The sequence below is a fragment of the Vanessa atalanta genome, chromosome 5 (genome assembly GCF_905147765.1).
Source record: "Vanessa atalanta chromosome 5, ilVanAtal1.2, whole genome shotgun sequence".
Taxonomy (NCBI): Eukaryota; Metazoa; Arthropoda; class Insecta; order Lepidoptera; family Nymphalidae; genus Vanessa; species Vanessa atalanta.
In genome coordinates this window covers 11,328,871-11,351,494 of record NC_061875.1, presented here as the reverse complement: position 1 = coordinate 11,351,494, position 22,624 = coordinate 11,328,871, and the positions used below count along the sequence as shown (strand labels likewise).

Genomic DNA, 22,624 nt, shown 5'->3' with positions numbered 1-22,624 from the left:
AGTAGTTCACGTAATAATATAATAATTTGCATATAAAAAAGAATAAATATGTACTTGTTTGGAAAATAGATACATGGTAGATAAAATATAGGTTTTATTTTTTCTTCGACGCAGTGGAAACGCACTAAAACCACTGTGATTGCTGTCTTCAGCACAGATCAGAGTGGCTGCTGGATCATGTCGATATAGGTAACGTATCCGTGGCCATGCTGTGCTCCGGTCAAATCATCTGAACTCTTCTAAGGGGCGAAGGTGATCTTGTCGTTATTCGATCATAATAACTCTTATAAACTGCTGCAAATGCTACCATAAAAGATTATAAATAGCGTTCCATTTCCATTTTTTTAATAAGACTTAAGCGACTTAAGCTCGTTGGTAGCTGCCAGACAAAAAAAGTGTAGACAAACAGAAAGAAAAATTTAGTGAACTGTTTTGTCCTTAGTGACTGCAAGTTTGTTACGAAATTTATAAATACGTTACGTACGGTCAGTTATAAGTGTAACCAAACCATAAACAGTGTCATTTACTACATTATCTCGCATCATCAGCACGTGGAAGCGTAAACTCTTTCGACTTAAGGGGACTACATGAGCTAAATGCAAGTTTTATAATGCAAAAAAGTATATGATCCAATGCAGTAAACCAAATGAAAAAAATATATGATAATCTTCAGGATACATGCTAAGTATTTGTTATTTTGAAAACATGATGTAATTAATTTGGTACGATAGAAAAAAATCACAAAGTTACCTCTAAAAAGATCTTTTAATCAATAATAACTATACTTATATACGTTCCATAATTCTGGTTTTTTGTCAGATTATTCTACAAGCAATATACTATTTAACCTCGGTTTCACTTTTTTAGTAAAATCAATAGATTTTTTTTAAATCCGATATTCTTATTTTCGAACAAAATGCGTACGCATGTGTGCGTAAACGCCGTGTACAGACAATGCCGGCCGAGGCCTGATGCTATACAGACGTGTCGATCTTTTCGCCGCATCATTCATTACGTTACGAGATATTTTTTTGTAATTTTAATTGTAAATTCATTGTTTCATGTTTTCTTATAATAAATTTTATTCTTTCTTGTAAATAAATATATTAAGTTAAAATAGTGTAGTAGTAATTAGGCATTTGATTTTTAATAATATTTTTTGTTATAAATTTTAATTGTGTAAATATGGGAAATAAAGTGAAACGCGTGAGGAAAACTAAAAAACGTTTATATAAATCAAGCGCCGAACATACATATGAACGATATTAAAAGGTAAGAGTATTTAATTAGTAAACATATTTTTTTTTTATAAATTTTGAATATTGAAAACATCTATTAGAAAAATGTGCAATCAGTTCTCATATAATCAGATTTTTCGAGCAATTCTTAATAATTACGATAGAGTATTTGGTTAAAGGAAGGAAAACATCAATTGACTTTCATGGGGATCAAGTGACTACATTCGATCCCCATGAACTCGAAACATTTTTTTTTCATTATAACTACTATGGCATATTAAGATACATATTTTTTAAATACATAATTTTATAATTAATAAAAATGTAATTACTAACATATATTTATTTTTTACAGAATAAAGAAAGTCGAAAACAATAACACGGAAGCTATTTATATTGCGTAAGAGTTTAATTTTATCGATTGTTTATAATAAGAATTAAAGTTATGTATGAACTAATTTTAATAATAATAAAAAAAAGTAAAGTCGTAACAAAAAAAATGTAATTGTTGTGAACCAGAGAACTAGAATATTTAGAAGTGTCATTTGTACGTAATTCATAAAATAAATTTTTTTGTAACGTCCGCCATATTGGATTGAATATAGCAGCAATTCATGAATCGTGCATTGTCATCGAGATTAAATATGTGTGCCAACTTTTAGCTGAAAGTGGGTGTAATATTTATTCCAAGATTCCAGGACATATGTAATAACATTAATACATACAAGTGAAATTAAATAAAATTTTTTTAAAAAAAATTAACACTAAATGTTTTTTTTTTGTAGTACTAAATATAAATAAAAATATTTTAAGTTTAATTAAATCAGTTTTATTTTTTAATCATTTTCGAATAACAGTCAAAAGCAATACAAATAATTCTAATATCCTATCTATTTTTATGAGATTTATGATTAAACCTATTATGATTAACCTTTCATTCATCAATGATTCAACCAAACCGAATTGACAACATTTTTTTCTAGTAAATATTTAGATATTTTTTTTTTAATTTAATATATATTTTTTCTTTATGAACCAATATTAATAAAACGAACAAATACTCCGCTATATGTTACCCCACGGTCACTACACTACAGATTTCGAACACTTACGATTTTATTATATAAATAGATCATTAAACTTTTATAAAATGTTAAATGTTAAATTGGTATGTTTCAATATTTAGTATAAGAACTAATTGTGGTATAATAATATAAATAATAGAAAAAAAAGGTTAAAACTAACTGTCTATTTTATTGTATACAAAATATAAATAAAAATATTGTAAGTTTAATTGAATCAGTTTTATTTCATAATCATTTGTTAACTAACATCGAAAGAAATAAAAATAATTCTGTTGTCCTATCTATTTTTTATGAGATTTATGATTGATCTTACGTCGCTCGGTTTGGCGCCATCTATTAGAATATTTGGGCGTAATCTCGTTACCTCACTTAACCCTTAGTACACGGGCTTGCCGTTTTTGTCGATTTTGTAAGTGTGTGCGTGCGATTCTCAAGGGCACTTAGCTCTTGTAGTCCTCTTAACACTAGTGGCTAAACAACAGATGCACGAACTGTACTCGTTGTATATAAATGGTTCATTAAAACAATTCAAGCTGATGTGGGTTGTAAAATATATTGTGACAGATGTGTGTGAGTCTTTAAATATCAAAGAATTATTTAGTAGACTTAATATTGATTAAAATAGTGCTTAAAAATATCTGACTGAATTGTTATGTACTAATGCAGTTTGTAACGAGGAAAATTTTAATGTAAATCGCCTCGGCTCGCCTTCGTGTGTGATCTATAATCTCGTGCTCGGTTGTGAAGGAGTATTATATATCGGGAGCAACACTGACAGGCTGTCAAATTAATACAAAATTATATTCTTCCATGAATAAATATATTGAAATAATTTAAATATATATTAATATATTATCGTACTATCTTATTCTATTAATAAACGATGAATTAAATTATTGAATAAGGTATCTACGAAGTCTAAGAATAAAACGTGAAGTTTTATTTAAATAAAACTATGTAAATATCTTACACAGAATTTTAAGTATACTCTCCTATGCCTTAAAAGGCAATTACCGAAGCTTTCTGTAGACTCGATTGAATTATATTCTTAATTGTAAGTCTAACAAAGCTTCGAGACATTAGAGTAAGCTGATAAATTACATTAACATCAAACTTTGTAATGATGTTTTGGGTGTTGTTGTTTAATCACTTATTTTTAATAATGTCATCAACTATGAACCAAACTATATATTTGTTAGAGCCGAGATGGCCCAGTGGTTAGAACGCGTGCATCTTAACCGATGATTTCGGGTTTAAACCCAGGCAGGCACCACTGAAATTTCATGTGCTTAATTTGTGTTTATAATTCATCTCGTGCTCGGCGGTGAAGGGAAACATCTTGAGGAAACCTGCATGTGTCTAATTTCAACGAAATTCTGCCACATGTGTATTCCGCCAACCCGCATTGGAGCAGCGTGGTGGAATATGCTCCAAACCTACTCCTCAAAGGGAGAAGAGGCCTTTATCCCAGCAGTGGGACATTTACGGGCTGCTAATGCTAAAAAAAAAAATATATTTGTTGTATGAGATTAATACAATTTGCAAACAACGAGGTACGGACATAAAATTCAAGTGAGTAATAAATATATTTTGTCGCAGAAATGCAAACATCGTTATCTTTATCTAACTAAACATAAGTTATCGCAACACTTTCCAATTATTCGCAAACAATAAATAAAAGGTATTATGTTGTAGAATAACCGTGAGTGCCATGGCCCTTTCACTGTTCACCTCTAGCACTGACTTGTCAGTTGCCGCTATCATTTTATTAAAATAACATTTGTTTACAATGTATTACCGCATTTACATAGGCGAGCACGCTATTGCGTAGCCAATCGATAAAAGAGCAACGAACATTCGGGTAGACATACATAAATTTAATCATTCTCGATCTGTTAATTGGGACTAAAACAAATACTCCACCAATAAGAAACGACGTTTACTTGCAGCAATCACGTTTCTTTTCGGATTAATAAAATTATCCGATTGTAATGACTTATAAATTTCTTTTATATAATTTGTTTAATGCATATTACCAAATAATTTAACCTTAAGTACTTTAAAAATCTAAGACTCTTGGACTAAATTCTTAAAAAAAAATTCCGTCCCACTTTTCTCATATATACTCGTACGTACTATTAAACGAGCAAACAAGCACTGATAAAATAGGCCCAGCCACTCGCCCTTTTGACTGGCACCTAAAGACCACCCAACGTATACAAAACAAGCTATGGCGATTGACGAGTTTACCATTTACACATTCGTGTCGCTATTCGCATCGCTTCGCCTCGTCACTATCGTTCATGTGTAAATGAGCTATAAAGCTTAGACTAAGTATGAAACTCATGCAATTTTTTTATAAGTCATTTCTTTGACTTATAAAAAAAACTCAAACTCAAAGATATTGCACAATACAATATAATTTTTTATACTTATAGCCACCTAATGTTTAGTGGTCACCACCGTCTACTGACTCAGACTTTTTTAATCAATAATCAATATAATAGTTACGTCATTGACACACGGCTGCTGAAAAAGGGATTCGAATGTTTTCAGAGTTCATGTATCGTGAGTTATTTTATTCGACGATAACTTTTAAATGCCTCAACAGATCAGGGAGCCTGATACTTTTAGTTCGATCTTAAGTGACTGCATCGTCTTTTTTTTTAAACTTTTGATGTGCGTACGATTACTTTTTTTAAACATATTTTTTACATATTGATAACTCATTATTGATAACATGAAAAACTTAAACGTAGCACTGTATTACTAAAATTAATGAGCATTTTACACAAACTTTGTGGTATTTTCACATTCACATAGTTTATGCTAAATTATGACAATAGGCCCCGAATATTAGGGACGAAGTCAAGGCTTTATACAGGAGCCATCTGATGTCATATGATATCAGATTGACCATACGTAGTCCTTTTGGCTGGGATTGTTTGACTCGCTGAAACTGGCGACTGCATTGCTGACCGCAACAACATTTAATAACTTTAGTGGCCATTAGGCCCAACAACAATAAACAACTAAAAAAAATACATTATTTTTCATATTTATAAATGACATTAATTTATCTGAAATAGTTTGGTATTTCGTGATTATATATGACTTCTTAAGTTTTTTTGCGCTATCAATTTTAGGACTAAGTGGCTGTAGCTTGTAAAGATGATTAATATACAAGAAAGTGCTTTAATGGTAATGTATGTACCATAAATAAAGCTTAATATTTATTAGAATTACTTTATAATTATCCTTTTATGCCTCGAAGCGTAAAAAGCTTTGTATTAAACGTTACATATTTCATTTCTTAAGTATTTAATCTCTATGTTATCTTGTTACGACAAAGACCTCACAGTCAGTAGTTAAAAACATAAACGAATGTATGTATCTAATCACCACGTCCATAAACACCCTGTAGCTATTTAGAGCCATTAACAAATCGCGTCACATCAAATTGACATTAATCAAAACAAAGCACAGCCCGCCCATTGCATCGCAAGAAATCTCTATAAGAAAATAAATGATACAAACCATAAAAAATAAAAACAAAGTAAATGTACAAAATTTTTGCTAAGTTATTGATGTATATTGAAAAGTAGTGGTTGCCACGGCTGCACTCACGTTTTAGGGGTTGTGAGGTGCTAAACATAAAAAGTAGCCTATATCCTTCTTTGGAATTCAAGTTTGCTTCATACTAAATTAAATTAAATTCGGTTCAGTGATTTGATCGTGAAAGAGTAACAGACAGACAAATAGACATATTTACATTTATGATATTGGTATAGATGGTAAATATTAAATTAATACATCGTTCTGTAGAGCTGTTTCTTTTATTAATAATTTGGTTGTAAATTATTGTTATCAATTATAGTTTGTACAGCAATTGAATTGTACTAATGTAGTGAATTTTTTTCCACGGCTAGGGTGAAGGGTCATAAAAAAATTCAATACCTACATTTTATGAGTACCAACTTTTTATATTATTGTTTTTAGCCCAGAGGATCGGAATTGCGATTTAACGGGGAAATGCTGCTAGCATTCTTGCCACCATTCCACGCGGTCAAGATGTATACAGTAACTATTTTTAATTCATGTTTGTATATATTTAAGCAATTAATGTTATTAATTATTATGTTAATAAACTCTCAAAATATTTAATATAAGGTTCTACATTTAGTAAAACTCTTTATTGGCAATTATTTAGCATCACTGATTGTGTTTGAATTTATATTTATACCAGTGTTAGCGTCTGTGGGCAAAAATGATCACTGTCCGTCATGTGGCCTATTTGTATATCGACCTTCCCCAAATAAATTAAACCACAAATTATTACTAAAAAAGATAATAATAATGGCTATATAGGTATATCGTATAATTATCCACATTGATTAAAAATTACTTATATAAGAAGCCTTTGTTAAAGTGTTACTATAATTATTCTAAATATTTATTTATTCTAAATAAATTGGTATACAACGTAAACAAATTACAAAAGTCTTACTCTTGAAAAAGCATCTTTACATAAGAGAGAGGAGATAAACCACTAAAAAATTTATACGAATTATATACTCGAGTAATATGGCGAACGAAGATATCTCATATTAAATTAATTTCCGTTTCTAAAGTTTTAGCGAGTCTATTTGATAACAACGAGCTTTTTAATTACTCATTGTTAAGGCAATTAGTTACGAATATATAACAATGAGATGAGATATCATCTCCACTGTTAATGGGAGGGCGTCGTATTTTCACATAAATTGTTGTACCCAATGTGTTACAATTGTTCCCTTCATATCGAGACAGATTTAGTACCGACAGAAAAAGAAACAGAAATATGTATTTATTTATGTATCATGTTATATTCGTTATATTATGATTATACATTAAACATATCTAATTTAAACTTTCGTGAAATAAACAAACAAAGGTGTACCATATTTTTTATGTATTATTACAACTGGAAAATAAATATTGACAAAAAACGTACTAAAAATGTGTATAAATAAAATAGGTATGTAAATTATGTTGTATAAATTTGATATATTGAAATTCTCAAGCTAGCATAATATGTTTTTTCTACTCCATTAGTTTTTTTGTCTATCCGTACTCCTACTCTTCCGGTACGTTGCACAACCCACCACAAACGCTCCGTTTTCACTAGAAAGCTGGATTCGATATGTGTAACACTAGAAGCCGATGGGAAATTGTCGCAATATTCCTTTTTACTAGTATACGAAAGTGATACTTTACGGACTGTGGCCCGTTCACTTGCCTACTTGTTATTAGTTCATTTTCTTTCGAAGCCTGCTTTTTTCATAGAAGCCATTATAAAAATCAAGTAGTTTAGTTACAATACATAATATGTTTAATATGAATATTTATTTATAGTACAGAAATAATCCAATTATCAAAATATATCGTTTTGAGTAATCAAGACCGCGTAAATATAGTCCTCTGCTGGCCTTTTTTATATCAGCATAGTAATCTAAGCACACTTATGTGTCTTTTAGGATGATAACATTATTTTAGCTTTCCGTGATATTTTATTCAACACAAAAATGTTTCCTAACATAACGTGAATGTGTATTTTTGCTATAACAATATAGGCTGCAAATCTCCTGGGTGCAAAACACAAGAAAGACAAACACAAGAAAGAGCACGAAAAGCCGCAACCTGTCCTTGAATTCTTACCACTCGTGTCAGATTTGCCATCCCATCAGCTATGAGAGTAAGGGAATATAGAGTGCAACTGTGCACATTAAAAGTCTTTTATATTTGGCCAGTCATTTTTAAAAATAAACCTCTGTGGCCGAAATCGGTCAGGAGGACTCATGGTTAAGTTTACATATCTTGTTGAATTAAAAGAGAAAAAAAGAATATATATATTAGATCATATATGTATTAGTCTTTAATCTTAGACCTTTCATACTTAAGCAGTTTCTTATTGCAATATTGTATAGCGCCTTACGTATTTCAACGGCAAAGTCACGTATATAGAACTTTAACGTGTAAAATCTATAGGTAATGAGAATAATATATTTTTTTGTAATGACTTTGACACACAAAATTACTTGTTCATTATTAAGATAGAAAAATAACATAAAATAGATAAGTTTAATGCTTCGTTCGCTATAAATTTTAACGCTTTAGTGTTCTTAAATTATCTATTATAGTTCTGTTGAAATGTTATTTGATATACGATACCTCAGGGCGTATCTTCAATTAGTTGCGTATTTCGCTGATAGTTATATAAAAATCTTCTTAGCCTCAATAACATGATACATCCGCCTGGATAGCTAATTAGAATGGGTGTCAATATGATCAATGGCTTAATCAGACCGCAATTAATAGTTATAGAGAGACTCTAAAGCCTTATGTCATCTTTCGTAGATCTGTTCAACCGCGTAGACTTCCGCCATTCTAGTTTAAAAATATGTATAACAGTACATTCTTGCATGTTTATAAAATATTGAAACTCTGAAAAACGTCCATAATAATTTTCAAATCTTGCGTAAGTGAAGATGCTAAATCCCAGCTGCGGGATAAAGGTTACCTTTTGGGGTTTCACGTAAAAATAATAAATTTGACTAAAGTTTTATAAAATATTTTAGTTGTCGTAACACAATTTAGAGTAAATTTTCTATGTGGCACAATAAGATATAGTATTGTACAACGGTGAGCAGTTTCATCAACGTATTTATTTTTTGAGGCCGACTGTAGCTATTTATCCATTTTATCATATTCTTAATAAAAAAATATTCGCATATGACTTATTATTCTTATATATTCAAATTTCCTGCTGTAATAGCGATTATGCACTGAAATTAAATTAATAAAAAAATGTCAGTAAAACATATTTTTATTTCTAGTTCTTTTTAATATCGGGAATTTACACAATAAAATAATTTTTGGTGGTCACTACCGCCCATAGACAATGGCGCTGTAAGAAACTGTATTAACCATTCCTTACATCACCAATACGCCACCAACCTCGGAAACTAAGATGTTATGTCCCTTGTGCCTGTAGTTACACTAGCTCACTCATCCTTCAAACTGGAACACAACAATACAAAGTATTGTCGCTTGGCGGTAGAATATATGATGAAACTGGTAGCCCGTCTGGGTAGGTACCAGCCAATCATCAGATATTCTATCGCCAAACAGCAGTACTCAGTATTGTTGTTTGAAGACTGAATGAGCCAGCTTAACTACTGGCACAAGAGGCATAACAACTTAGTTATCAAGGTCGATAGTGCAATGGAGATGTAAGGAATGATCAAATTTAATTTTCATACGGCGCCAGTTCATGGACGCTGATGACCGCTTACAATCAGATATCTCGTATCACCTTATATAGAAAAATAAACCATACTATACTTAAAAATCATCGCCAACTGTTAGAACTAAATACTAGCTAACTCTCTATTTCAAACTGAAACATACCAAAAAAAACTTTTAATTTTTGGCTAATATACCACGGGTTAGATTAAATTATCAAATAACGTAAATTGTAACAGTACTTGCCTAATCTGCATATTTTAACAACGAAAAAGTCCATATACCGCTAACCTTACTTTCTAAGTGTGTACATATTCGTATACTTTATGTTCCGTATAATAACTGTTACTTGTCAATTATTGTATTATCATCATCTTTCTTTTTCAAAATGGCAGCCAATTATTATGCCGATCGAACCAATATAGCAGTATTAACACACAACATGTTTGTTGTTGTTGTTTTAGTTCAAGTAATGCTTATAAACCAAGCAAATAAAATGAGTTTTTCCATCAATTACGATAGTCCATGGCGTGAAAGTTACTGTCGGAAGCGTAGTATCGAATAACGATGTTGATAGATTCTATTGATGTTGAGGCCTCTATAGAAACTACGGTAAACTTGCGCTACAATACATTGTGTCGGACTTCGATTCCCTTCATTCTGAGAAAATATATTATAAATTAGAAACACATTTAGTTTTTTATTTAAATAGCTCGTAAATTGCTAGTAAGAATCTCATATCAAAATTGAATGTAGGTATTTTATTCGCAACTTGAAGGACGTTACGGCCAACTCATAGAGATCTGTGCTAACTAACTTAACTGTTACGGTCGAGGTTGGCGATATCGAGGTTAAAGGTGATAATTCCATATTCAGGCTGTACCAAAAATGAACCCTTAGTATCGAGTAAGATTCAAATATTATCGAATAAGGATCGTTTTCTACTCTAACGACGATAATTTTTACTATTGGCTGGAGCAGTAATACCATAACCAGCATATAATACAGGCTCAACTGCGGGCGAGGCAAATACATTTCTTATCCTATACATCTAAACAACAACAACAACATTATGAAGCAAAAACAAATTATACCAATCATTTTATAGAGAGCATTTCATAGTAACGTCATCTCATACAAGATGTAATTTCACAGTAAAAACATCTGCATATTAATGTGTTTGTATGATAGTGTTTTTTTTTCTATAAATATAAAATGCATGTCTTTGTTGAATAATAAACAAAAAGGAAATCTTCATATTTTTTTTATAACTTGTTTTCGAAAAAATATTTACGTTTGACCCGACTTACTCGACTTACTTTTTACAGCATTTCTGTTACGAAATCTAATAGGTCTAGAGCAAGGCTAACGCCATTGTAATGGCTTTGATCTATAAAATGAATTATTAGCTTAATACTCTGAGATAATAAAATACTACATTCTGTCTAGTTAATAATTTCTCAGTGTCTAGTGGTCTTACGCAATAATAATTACTAGAAAGAGCATTGAAAATATTTCAGAAGTTACATTGCTGCATGTACATACATTACATTAAGTACTCTGTCGTATACTATATAGTTGACAGACCATGACAAACACCTTTTACTAAATATTTATGAGATTAACTAGGGTCATATGTCATTAGAAGTATAGCTTAAAATTATCCTTAACTAGTACGGTCGAGCCATCCCCATCCACTCGTGTGGACCTGCACGACCCCCTATTAATAACACATAAGTGTATAAAATGCATATATTGATTAAGAATATTTGCAGTGCTGGTTTTTATTTTTTCTATTAATTATTAATAATAAGATTATTGTTTCCGACACATAAGCTACTTCGATAACACTGCAAAAAATTTAGGTAGAGCATATTTCAAATATAAAAAAATTAAAAATATTTAAGAGCTATACTTTGAACCACTTTTTCAGCCAACAATTTGCTAAATATTTGATGTACTGACATGCAGTAATATTAAAAATAACTGCTAACTATGTACTTAAATTGAAAAAGTTCACGATCGTCCAATTTAAAGAAAAATTACAACTGTATGCAAATGTAATTGACTCTCAGTATTTCTACGAAGATTTAAAATTAATTAAAAAAAAAAACATTATTATTTTATGTGAAGCGTTTAGAATAATGAGTTTTGGGAAAACATTTGTAATCTTCAATTTAATTTTATTACTATATTATACATGCTTTATCAATTTTTCCATTTCTATTCATCATTCTCAACTACTCAGCCTTGAAATGCTATGTTTTTTCACATATTTTAAATTAAATATTTATTTTGTCGTCTCATTAAAATATAACAATAAATAAAGCTATAAAAAAATCTAATTCCAATTATTCCATTCATTGTATACATCACTTTTTGTTGTATTCGCTTGTAGTCCCTGCTCTATTCGGAAACCCAAATCTGGATGAATTATTGAGAATAATTTTACTGCTCTTTCTTTAAGACGTGCCGTCGCTGGTGCCAGACTGTACAAAACATTTTCAACCAATCTAGTTCGTTCCTCACTCGTCATCTCATTAACATACAATTCAGTTGCTTGTTTAAAATTATCTGGTTCATTTTCTGTAATTTCGATCAATTCTGTTCTTTTCTTATCAATATAAGGAACAGGACCATTAAATGAGTTAGGAAAATAGTTAGGAATATCTTTCTCGTTATCTTTAACTGGAGGGCGACCATCTCTATTGTAAACAAAAGTTTTTGTTCTGAAAGGACAGTTTACGGGTATCCTGTTGAAATTGGCACCTAATCGGTAATACTGGGCATCCCGATACGCTAAACGTCTTGCTTCAAAAACTTTGTCTGGTCCTCCCAGTATACCAGGAACTAGATTTGCTGGACTAAACGCTAATTGCTCTATTTCTGCGAAGTAATTCACCGCATTTTTATTCAGGACAAATTTACCAACGGGGTGTAAAGGATATTCATCTAAAGGAATTACGTTTGTGACATCAAATACGTTAAAGTCAGATTTTTTAATATCTTCGATAGTTAGCACTTGAACACTTACTGTCCAACTTGGAAAATCACCATTGCCTATAGCTTTATACAAATCTCTCGTATTATAATCAGGGTCTTCAGCTCCTATTTTCTGAGCATCTACGGCTCTTAAATTTTTGATACCAGCATCAGGCACAAAGTGAAATCTTACGAAATGGATGTCACCATGCTCATTTTCAACTTGATAAGTATGAATTCCAAATCCAGGCATATGACGATAACCATCGGGTATACCACGATCTCCGAAAACTAACAAAAACATGTGTAAGCTTTCGGGTTGCAAAGTAAGAAAGTCCCACAAGGTGTTGGCATCAAAAAGATTAGTCGCTGGATTTTTCTTTTGTGCGCGAACAAATGTAGGAAATAGACGAGGGTCGTTGTATACATACATAGGTGTGTTGAAACCGACTATATCGAAGTTTCCATCTTCCGTATAAAACTTCACAGCAAAACCTCTAGCGTCGCGTGATGTATCACTACCGCCTCTTTCGACAACTACAGGTGAAAATCTTGCAGCTACGGGTGTTTTCTTGCCTACTTTACTAAATAATTTAGCTTTGCAGATATGTGTTATGTCATGTGTTACTTCGAAATAACCAAAAGCTCCACCGGCCTTTGCATGAACTAATCGTTCCGGTATTCTTTCACGAACAAGATGAGTCATAGTATCCATGAAGTATTCATTGAATATAAGTCTTTTATTTAAAGTGTTTAATGCCTCACTGTGTTCAACGGGTGCTCCTGCACTTGTTGTTATTATACCAATAGGACTCTGAAAGAAAGATAACTATATGAATAAATTTAAGAAATAATCTAATCAAAAATAATAACAAACGAATTTGCAATTAAGGAATTTATCGAATCATCTATATTTAAGAATGTCATATATATTTATAAATGTGAATATATAACATTATACATACGACAGAAATGTTTTGTAAGTAAAACGATGATATTGATGATTGTTTTTACTTTAGCCTCACAATATCGCCATTTCATCTTATTTCAGTGATATGAACATATATTTATTTATTATTATTATTATATATATTTTACATTATTAAGACTTTATGTACAGCTGACAAATTTAGATTTTTTTGGCAAAATATAATCTATTGATTATCTCAAATATTATTTTAAGTATTATATAAAGGCTAGATTTATTTATAAATAGAAATTAATATTCCGCTGTGTTTCCTTAATTACTACTGTCAATTATCCTTAATAATATTTTGTGTAAATGAAAATTATGATTAAATAACATTATCAGAGCATGAAGTAACTGTAAAGATTATTTAACTTACCTTGTTTCTCTGTTTAAATGTAATAATTTGTTGCGCTGCCGGATCTCTCAAATCTGCAGCGACCGCCGTCACCATAATAGATAACAAAAACACTAACATTTTCAAAGACCCACAATATACCAATCATGTAGAAGTGTTTCAACAACAACTTTACTGCAGAGCACTGTCTTTATAATGCTTTGAGTATTGCGACCTTGTTTAGCACTGCACAGGCACCGCAATCATTAGTCAACTTTAATAAAATTGGTCAATGTTTTACACGTAAGAATAAACTTTTTTATAGCGGCACAATTGATTTCAATGATCTGAAAGTATTTAAAATAATATCATAGCAATTAATATATATATTGTAAACGCATTCGTAATTATATTGGTACACGATTTGGATTTACTTAATACTCAATAAAATGCCTATAACTTTCATATAATAATATACCTAATTACCATACTGTTATTCGGAAGGGACGAGTTTGCAATTCGTTTAATATGATTTTATAGTTTAAACTTTTCTGAGTTTTAAAGCTTTATCACATCGGGAACAAATACTAATATTTAAAATCACAGTCAACAAAAAAATTTATATTGAAGCTACATACTTTCAATTTGTGTAGTTTATCTGTAAATCAGTGAATGTTTTATAAATATTTTATGATACCTTGATATAAATTGCACACAATGAAATCACTTAATTAATAATTAGGGATCGCAAAATATAAGAGTTACAGTATCTATCAACACTGAATATCTATTGTGGGAAGTGAAGCGAAAATTTTCGATAATAGGTAGGTACTACCTCATTGCAAACATTTGTTGATTGCCAAACACAAATAAATAGTAAATCTATTTTTTCGCAAATGAAATAAAGTGATACAATTTTGCTTTGGTTGTTTTTTTTAAATATACACCCTCCATTTGAATACGTCTAATATATAGCATCAATTAACAATGATTATTAGCCATCATTTACTAAGAGATATGGAGATGTGGATACATTATACAAATATACATTAAATATAGGTTTTGATTTGACAAATATATTTTATTTTCTATTTCAAAGTAATATCTTACGAAATTGTTGAATGTTAAAAAACGTTTAGTTTATTTGGAAAGTTTGTAGTTTGACTGTGAGTCTTTTCTATAGTTATATTTGTAGCTCCACAAACATGTAGTCCTCGTCTTAGGTTTTTTATTTTTTAATTATAATTGTAATCAACATAAATTAAGTATTTTATTTATAGTGTGTGTTTTTATAAAACTATAAATAAAAATAAAAATCAAATTTTAGGATATATAGATAATATAGTATTCATATGCAATACTTAAATGTCTGTCAATATAAGAATCTATAGAAGATTTTAAATTAACATGATAAATATCCCGTTTTAAATGTTTGTAGTAGCATGAGTATCTGTCTGCATTAGAAGTCGTAGATGAAATCTACGACATCTTCATTGTTTCGGAATGCTTCCCTGAAGGGCTATTATTTGTCTTTGTGAGATTCCGGAATCCTTAGCCGGACTAGATGGTATTCTGTAAGTCTGTTCATTATCGGACAATCCATACTACAGATTTCCATTATTAGTATTATATATTTGTAATGTTGTAATCCAGAATATAATCCTTGGTAGTCGCCATTTGTCCTCTTTACCAGTGTTCCCAAAGGCGCTTCGCTGTAGCCGGTATAAATACGACTCTTTTTATCAGTTGCAATACACAATATCATATGGCGATAGCTCCAAAGTGGTTCATGAGTGCCCCGTCAACTATCGCGAGGATCAACGCTATTGTGCTATATCATCTTCGCTGTGTCCGCTCCCGCCCAACTGGTGAGAGGTCTTGAAATGATCGTGAAAGATCACCGAAGACCGAGGATGATGTGATGGATGATGACATCCGATATGCAGTCAGCAGTACACGGACTCTCCTATCCAAGGCGTCTTTACTAGAATTATTATTACGTTTATTAATAATCAAAAATATTTATTCAACATACTTAGAAACCGGTTCGGAAAGAAACATCTGAGCATAACCGGCGATGAAATTTAGCAATTTTTTTTTATCAGAATTGTATGTTTACAATATTAAATTATTTATTTTTGAAACGGCCTATTGAACGATTTTTAGGATCCTGTTCTATAAGCGCAATAGCGAATAGTCTCCTTCTGCAGGGCTAAAATTATATTTATAGTGGCTGCATTACCCTATCCTAAAGTAAAATCCCGTAAGACATTATGTTGATAAAGTAGCTATGTATACATGCCAGGCGCGCCGTATGTAGATACAACAGTTAATATTCAAATTTTATTTTATCTTATTATTTCGCAATTCATACCCACGAAGCTCAGCGCTAATGCTTGTGTTTCACGGACCAGCAACTTGACCCTAGTGTGGACCCGTTATATGAAATTAAAGGAAAACTCTATTGAATTTCTACGAATAGATGTTTAGTTTTTATAGTCCATAGTTTGTGATATAATATAGTACGAATAATATTTATCTTTTATAATCTTCTATTAAATTCATACTACATGCACTACATAATCTGTATCGCAGCCAATCGAAGTGTCACCGTAAATAGCAGTGTCAAAAGTCTATAAAATACACATAATTATTTAAGTATTTTATTTTTTGAAATCTATTTATGAAATAGAACAATGCTAAATCCTTAGTACAACAATCAACACAGTGTCTATATATTAACATTCATTGGCTATATCTTCTTCATAATGGCAAGGTCGCCAAAGGATGATCCAAGATTTAATGACAATACATGGAACTATCACGCGGAAACCGGCGAGAATTGTACACCTGGTGGTATAAATGAATTAAAGAAAGCAAAGTTACCACCGAATGCTACTGTAATACCCGAAAACATGTACGGAAGATCGAATTTTGCTAATGATGTTTATATTAACAAACCTTATAACATGCAGACAGGCGATAACGCTTCAAATAAAGACGATAAAATGACATACAATACTATGCCGAACGTAAATCGACAAAATTATGGCAATGCTATGTTAAATTTAGGTAATGGACAGGTTGTCAGAGTCTTTTATGATGAAAACAACCAGCAACTTATATTCCCGATGTCGGGGCAATATGAATTGTTCAACCATAACCAAAGCCTTTGTGATGTTCCTCTGCAAACACAACCCTCACATCTTTTTACACTGAACCAAGAGTTTCATGTGAATAACAATGTTCACATGCAGCCATCAACAGCCACTATACAACCTAGCTCATATAACCAAGAAAACATTAATCAGACATCTAATATACCCACATCCAATTTTTTAAAAGAAGTATTGGGAAATTGGGAACCTAACTCATCTGGTACTTATTCACCCTTTGGTCAAAATTACCCTCTTAATCACCCTGATGCACCTACAATTGTAAACACCAATCCAACCATGGAACCGTCAATGACTCAGATAAAACCGGATAATTCTCCTAAGAGAAATGAAAATGGTCCTTTAGCTGACACAAGTAATAAAAAACGTATAGTCGCTGAAGTAAAACCAATGCGCCCAAGCTATTCGGATGTGTTAGCCAAAAACACAAAAAATACTCAACCAGATGCAACAAAGAAGGTTCAACCTCAGAGCAATACAGAAAATAAAACTCCAAATAAACCAAATCTTAAATCTGAAAAAAATTCAACAAACCTAAAACATGTTAATGAGGAGAGCAAACTTAAAACTGAGAAGAAACCTCATACAAGTACTATATCTTCTGGTAGTGAATCTGGTGATATAAATACTGATGAAATTGAAAAACATCAAAAGAGCAACAAAAAGTCAAAGAACAAGAGAAATAATATGTCTCGCAAGTGGTCATCACTGGATGACATAACTGGCGAAGAAAATGGAAGCTTTGACCAGGAAAGTGAAAGTAACTTTGTGTTTGTAAAGAATGATACAGAAAAGTTAACAAAGAAGGAAAGAAAGCAAGACAAGCCTAAAAATATGGAAAAGAGTTTTGAAGAAGAGGATTATGCCCTTGATGATGAAGATGAAGAAAAATCGCAATTCATACTTCAAGATGTACAAAATGAAGCTGGCAAGACAAAAAAGAAAAAAGAGCCTCGCCACCATAAAATTTCGAAATCTGTCCAGGAGAAAAAGAAAGGAAATCAGACAAAACTGAGGAGAAACAAGCCTGGTTATATGGGATTGGTACAGAACTATCTGGAACATTGGGGAGAGGCATCGTGCAAGGCTCTTATTTGGTTCTTCTACTTGCTCTCGGATATCTGCCGTATGAGTCTCCATCTGTCGTTTGACTTGTGAGTTGTTAACCATTACAAAGATTATTATTACATACATTACATTACATTATTAATAAATTTGATTTTATTTAAAACTAACATACCATATTTCAGATGTACATCAGTATTTACTCAGACTTATGTGAGCTCTCAAGCAGTGTGGCGTAGTGGAAAAGATTGGCTATCTAAACTCGGGGAAAATAAATATTTAATGTATATTGACAGAAAATTTGGACATACCAAGTTTGGTTTCTGGAGAAAACTGAAATGGTTTAAAAAAGGTATGATGCTTATATTTTTTTATTTTTCTATAACTACTTTTACTCACAAAGCTGTAACAGACTGTTATTTTTAGTATTACAATTTTGAATAATGTAGCAGACATGTGTGACTTATGTGTAATTATATTAAATTAAATGAACTTAAAATATTTGTAAAACAAATTATATTTGAATAGAAACAGAAATGGACAACAGCAATGATGCAACAAAATTGAATTCAAACATACCACTGCCGGCAACTGGTGAGGAAGCAATGAAACGTTTGTTGGCTTGTAAAGGCAAGGACCCATATAGGTAAGATTAATCTAAAACAAGCTTCAGATCCCTCTTATCTTATATTTTATACATATTTAACAAAAAATAACAATTCATTAATTACAATCACCAGATTTCTTATTGCATATATAAATAATTTTCCTTTAACTCTTTAAAATATGTTAGTGCAAAAAGTGCTATAAGTCATAATATGTGAAAATTCAGTTCCAATTTAAAACAGGAATAGTAATAGTTGTATGCTACTAACATGTTTTTATTTCTCAATATGAAATTTGAAAATCAATCTGAATATGATTAGCTGCCAAAGTAATAGTAGAGAGAAAAGTAGAAAGTTCAAGCTTAAATAAATATCTAGTTCTATGTAGACATTTTGCAATACTAATAACAATATTTCACAATCAAATAAGAAAAAAAAATTGTGACATTTTTTGTAAATTTTTTTAATGGTAGAACTTTGTTTAGTATTGGAATATTATTTTGTTATATTTAAATATTTTTTTTTATCTTGATTGTTTTCCTGTCTTTTCAGCATCTTAGGTGTAAGTGTGACATGCACAGATGAGGAAATAAAGCGTTATTACCGAAGACAAGCTTTCCTCGTCCACCCAGACAAGAACCAACAGCCAGGTGCCGAGGAAGCCTTCAAAATACTGCAACATGCTTTCGATCTTATTGGAGAGCCGGTATAATAAACTTAATCAGTTGAACATTTTAAAACAAAAGTTATTAGTTACTACTTACTATATAGTATCTGAAAATAGTTAAATACAACAATTGTTTTTATATATCATACAATTGATATTGTAACTTGTTTTTTGTCTCACTCTATATAATGGATATTGTGATCAAATATAAAATTATGAAAGGGAACTTATCTCATCTAAATAAAATACACCTTGTGTGTGATTAAATGTCAAGGGGCAATGGTGAGCATGTGTATGCGTGTGGGAATTTGCCCTGATTCTTACAAATGCTATGTGGCACTACCGATAAAATGGAGTAAAAATAATTTCAAAGGTTTACCTCCGGGCTACTACTTAAATTTATGGACAGTAGTCTGGAGGTGTACGAACCCCAATAAGTCGGTACTAAGCACGGTGGTGCGTGTGCGCAGGAGCGGCGCGACGCGTACGAGCGGCGCGCGCAGGAGTCGCGCCACGCGGAGGCGGCGTGGGGCGAGTTCAGCGTGCTGCTCGCGCAGCTGCACGACAAGATGGAGTTCGCCGCCAACACCATCCGGTAAAGCAAATCTCAGTGCCGGGTGGCATTCATCAGATATTCTCTCACTAATAATGCTTAAAGTGTGTGTGCTCCAGGCACAAACGACATAACCTCTTAGCTCCCTAAGTTGGTAGCACAGTGGCAATTTGAGGAATGGTTAACATTTCTTACAGCGCCAGTATCTGTCTCAGTCTTTCTATGGGCGGTGGTGGCCACTTACTCTCCGTCTATTATAAAAAAATAAAAATAACCCACGACTCCGACAGATGCACGAACTGCGGGCGCCGCCACAAGCGTGTGCTGACGGAGCGGCCGTGCTACGCGGCGCGGTACTGCGCGCAGTGCAAGATCCGGCACTCCGCCAAGGAGGTGCGCGTTTTGTTTTGTACATAGTGTAAAAAAATCTACTAAACCTATATCAAATGCAATTTCACTAGAAAGTATGCGAAAAACTAAGTAAGTAGCATTTATTGGTAATGATTCTAATTTATGCTGTATTAAGGGCGACATTTGGGCGGAATCGAGTATGATGGGCCTCCTGGTCATGTACTACGCCTGTATGGACGGCGCAGTCTATCAGATAACACAGTGGGCCAGTTGTCAGGTTTGGGACACCTTACTCTCATTATTATGTTTTTTACCTTTTTTTTATTAAATTTCGTTTTATTACTTAGCTTAATATATTGTGTGTAATTAAAGTAGAAAAGGAAAATAACTGTTAAGATAGCCTTACGACTTATCTTTTCAAAACTTCTAACATTTAAAAATTAAATTTCCATTTAATTTTACCAACATCCTATATATTAATCAACAATACTAATTATAATTTGTGTTAAAGCATCAAATTAAAAACAATCGCTTATGTTTTTGCATATCTTTATATATTTGTTTGTGAATAGAAGAAAAACCTCAAACAACTGAGGCCAGACTGCCACGTGGTGCAGTACAGGATCGTTCTCGGGAACAAGGCGGCCGCCGCATCTGATATCAACCAACGACCATCCACCGGGTAAAGAAAAATGTTTATATAAAAATATTACTTATTTCAATATTTTTTAAGTAATTATTACAACAAGTATTTTACAGGGGAGTTTCAACAGCAAGCTACTACTATTCCGACTACTACTACTACAACCGACCCGACCACGTTGCTGTGGCTACGCTATACGTTAAACTTTACTGTATAAAATTTTGCCAAAAACTCTAAAACACGCTGACTATAATTATAAAAATTTGATTTATAAAATAATAGACCGCGATCTTTTTATAGATGGTCTAGATTCAATCTACCTTGTTAAGAATTTCGAATGAGAAATAGGCACAATTTATAATTAATGATTCTTGTTGCAGTCACGATCCTAACCTGGAAGAATTTCTCAACAACCTGTATAGTAAGTCTGGGGTTTCAACAAACACGGCGAGCTCCAAGCAGCCGCCCGCCGAAACCACGGATGCGAAAAAACGACGCAATAAAAAACCTAAAGTTTAAGATAATCTGTAATTGCCTCTAAAGAACTTAAAATAAACCCAACCAACATACCGACGGGCATGATTTCGCGCCATTTCATGTCCGTCTCTCCGTCGTAATATTATCTGTGAAAATTTGCCTTTGATATAAATATATATTATATTTAATAAATGAAACATAATTATTATTCTGTAAAATTCTACCATATAAAACAGAGCAGATTACATTAATATAAATAAATGGCACTTTGAAGATGGTTAAACGATATGCGTACCTCAGAAGTTAAGAGACTTACAAGCATTACTGTTAAGCAATATTCAAACTTATATAAAAGAAATAAAGTACATATTTATTTTTCCTGGTGTGCAGTCGATGTATATAGGTCTCTAAATTTTGGGTGATCTTAGTGAGTAAAATTTAAAGCGTGTCATCGCAGTTTGCTTACAAATTAATATATCTCAAATAAATTAAATACTTTTTTATTTTCAATTTATTAAATATTTTGCAAATTAACACCAATTAACTTTCTCATGGCACATTAAATAGCATTCACTTCTATCGATACTTTTAAACGAAACTTTTTCAATTCATTTGGCAATTGCTGTTAATATAATTACATATTTTAGGATACTAATGTGGAGTAAATTTTACATGCAAATTATTATTAATAAAAAAAATGTTTCAAAGTAACGTATGGAATTGACATTATTATAAATAAACTGTAATAATTTGAATTTAATTGTTGTTATGAACAAATAAAACAACAAAAATTAAAATGTTTTGTTTTGAATTTCTTGTTTGTTTTTTATATTAAATAATAGTAATCGAATATTATTCCGAAGTAATGTATGTAAAATTTAACACGACAATCTCTCCACTGATAAAAAATAAACTTATAGTACAATCATGTTTGCATTCATATAATAAAAATATACATTATTCTTATTTTAAATAATATTTCCAGAAAATCCTACAGATTATACTGTAATAATTTTATAAACTATTTTAATATTTTCTTTAAAATACTAAGTCATTAAAACGAATATTATCAATAATATGATTATTTTGAAATAACGTGTTGTAGTGTTTATTGTATATGAATTGATTTTTATGATGCTATTATTAAAGTCGATCATTTTGTTGGCACAAAACTTTAAGAAATCTGCATAAGTC

The 22,624-nt window shown here is 31.5% G+C and overlaps 2 protein-coding genes across 2 annotated transcripts; one reads left to right on the top strand and one right to left on the bottom strand.

Annotated features, from left to right (window-relative positions):
- Positions 1-11,948: 11,948 nt before the first annotated feature.
- LOC125064411 (catalase-like) lies at positions 11,949-14,010 on the bottom strand. The gene is made up of 2 exons (XM_047671402.1): positions 13,936-14,010; positions 11,949-13,403 (listed from the first exon to the last, which is right to left on the bottom strand). Exons 1-2 carry the CDS (start codon positions 14,008-14,010, stop codon positions 11,949-11,951), a joined length of 1,530 nt encoding a protein of 509 aa, XP_047527358.1.
- Positions 14,011-16,499: 2,489 nt separating this feature from the next.
- LOC125064256 (dnaJ homolog dnj-5) lies at positions 16,500-22,225 on the top strand. Its single transcript, XM_047671208.1, has 9 exons — positions 16,500-18,223; positions 18,320-18,486; positions 18,663-18,780; positions 19,292-19,445; positions 19,877-20,001; positions 20,250-20,352; positions 20,486-20,587; positions 20,883-20,992; positions 21,334-22,225. Exons 1-9 carry the CDS (start codon positions 16,662-16,664, stop codon positions 21,470-21,472), a joined length of 2,580 nt encoding a protein of 859 aa, XP_047527164.1. The 5' UTR covers positions 16,500-16,661; the 3' UTR covers positions 21,473-22,225.
- The last annotated feature ends 399 nt before the right edge of the window (positions 22,226-22,624 follow it).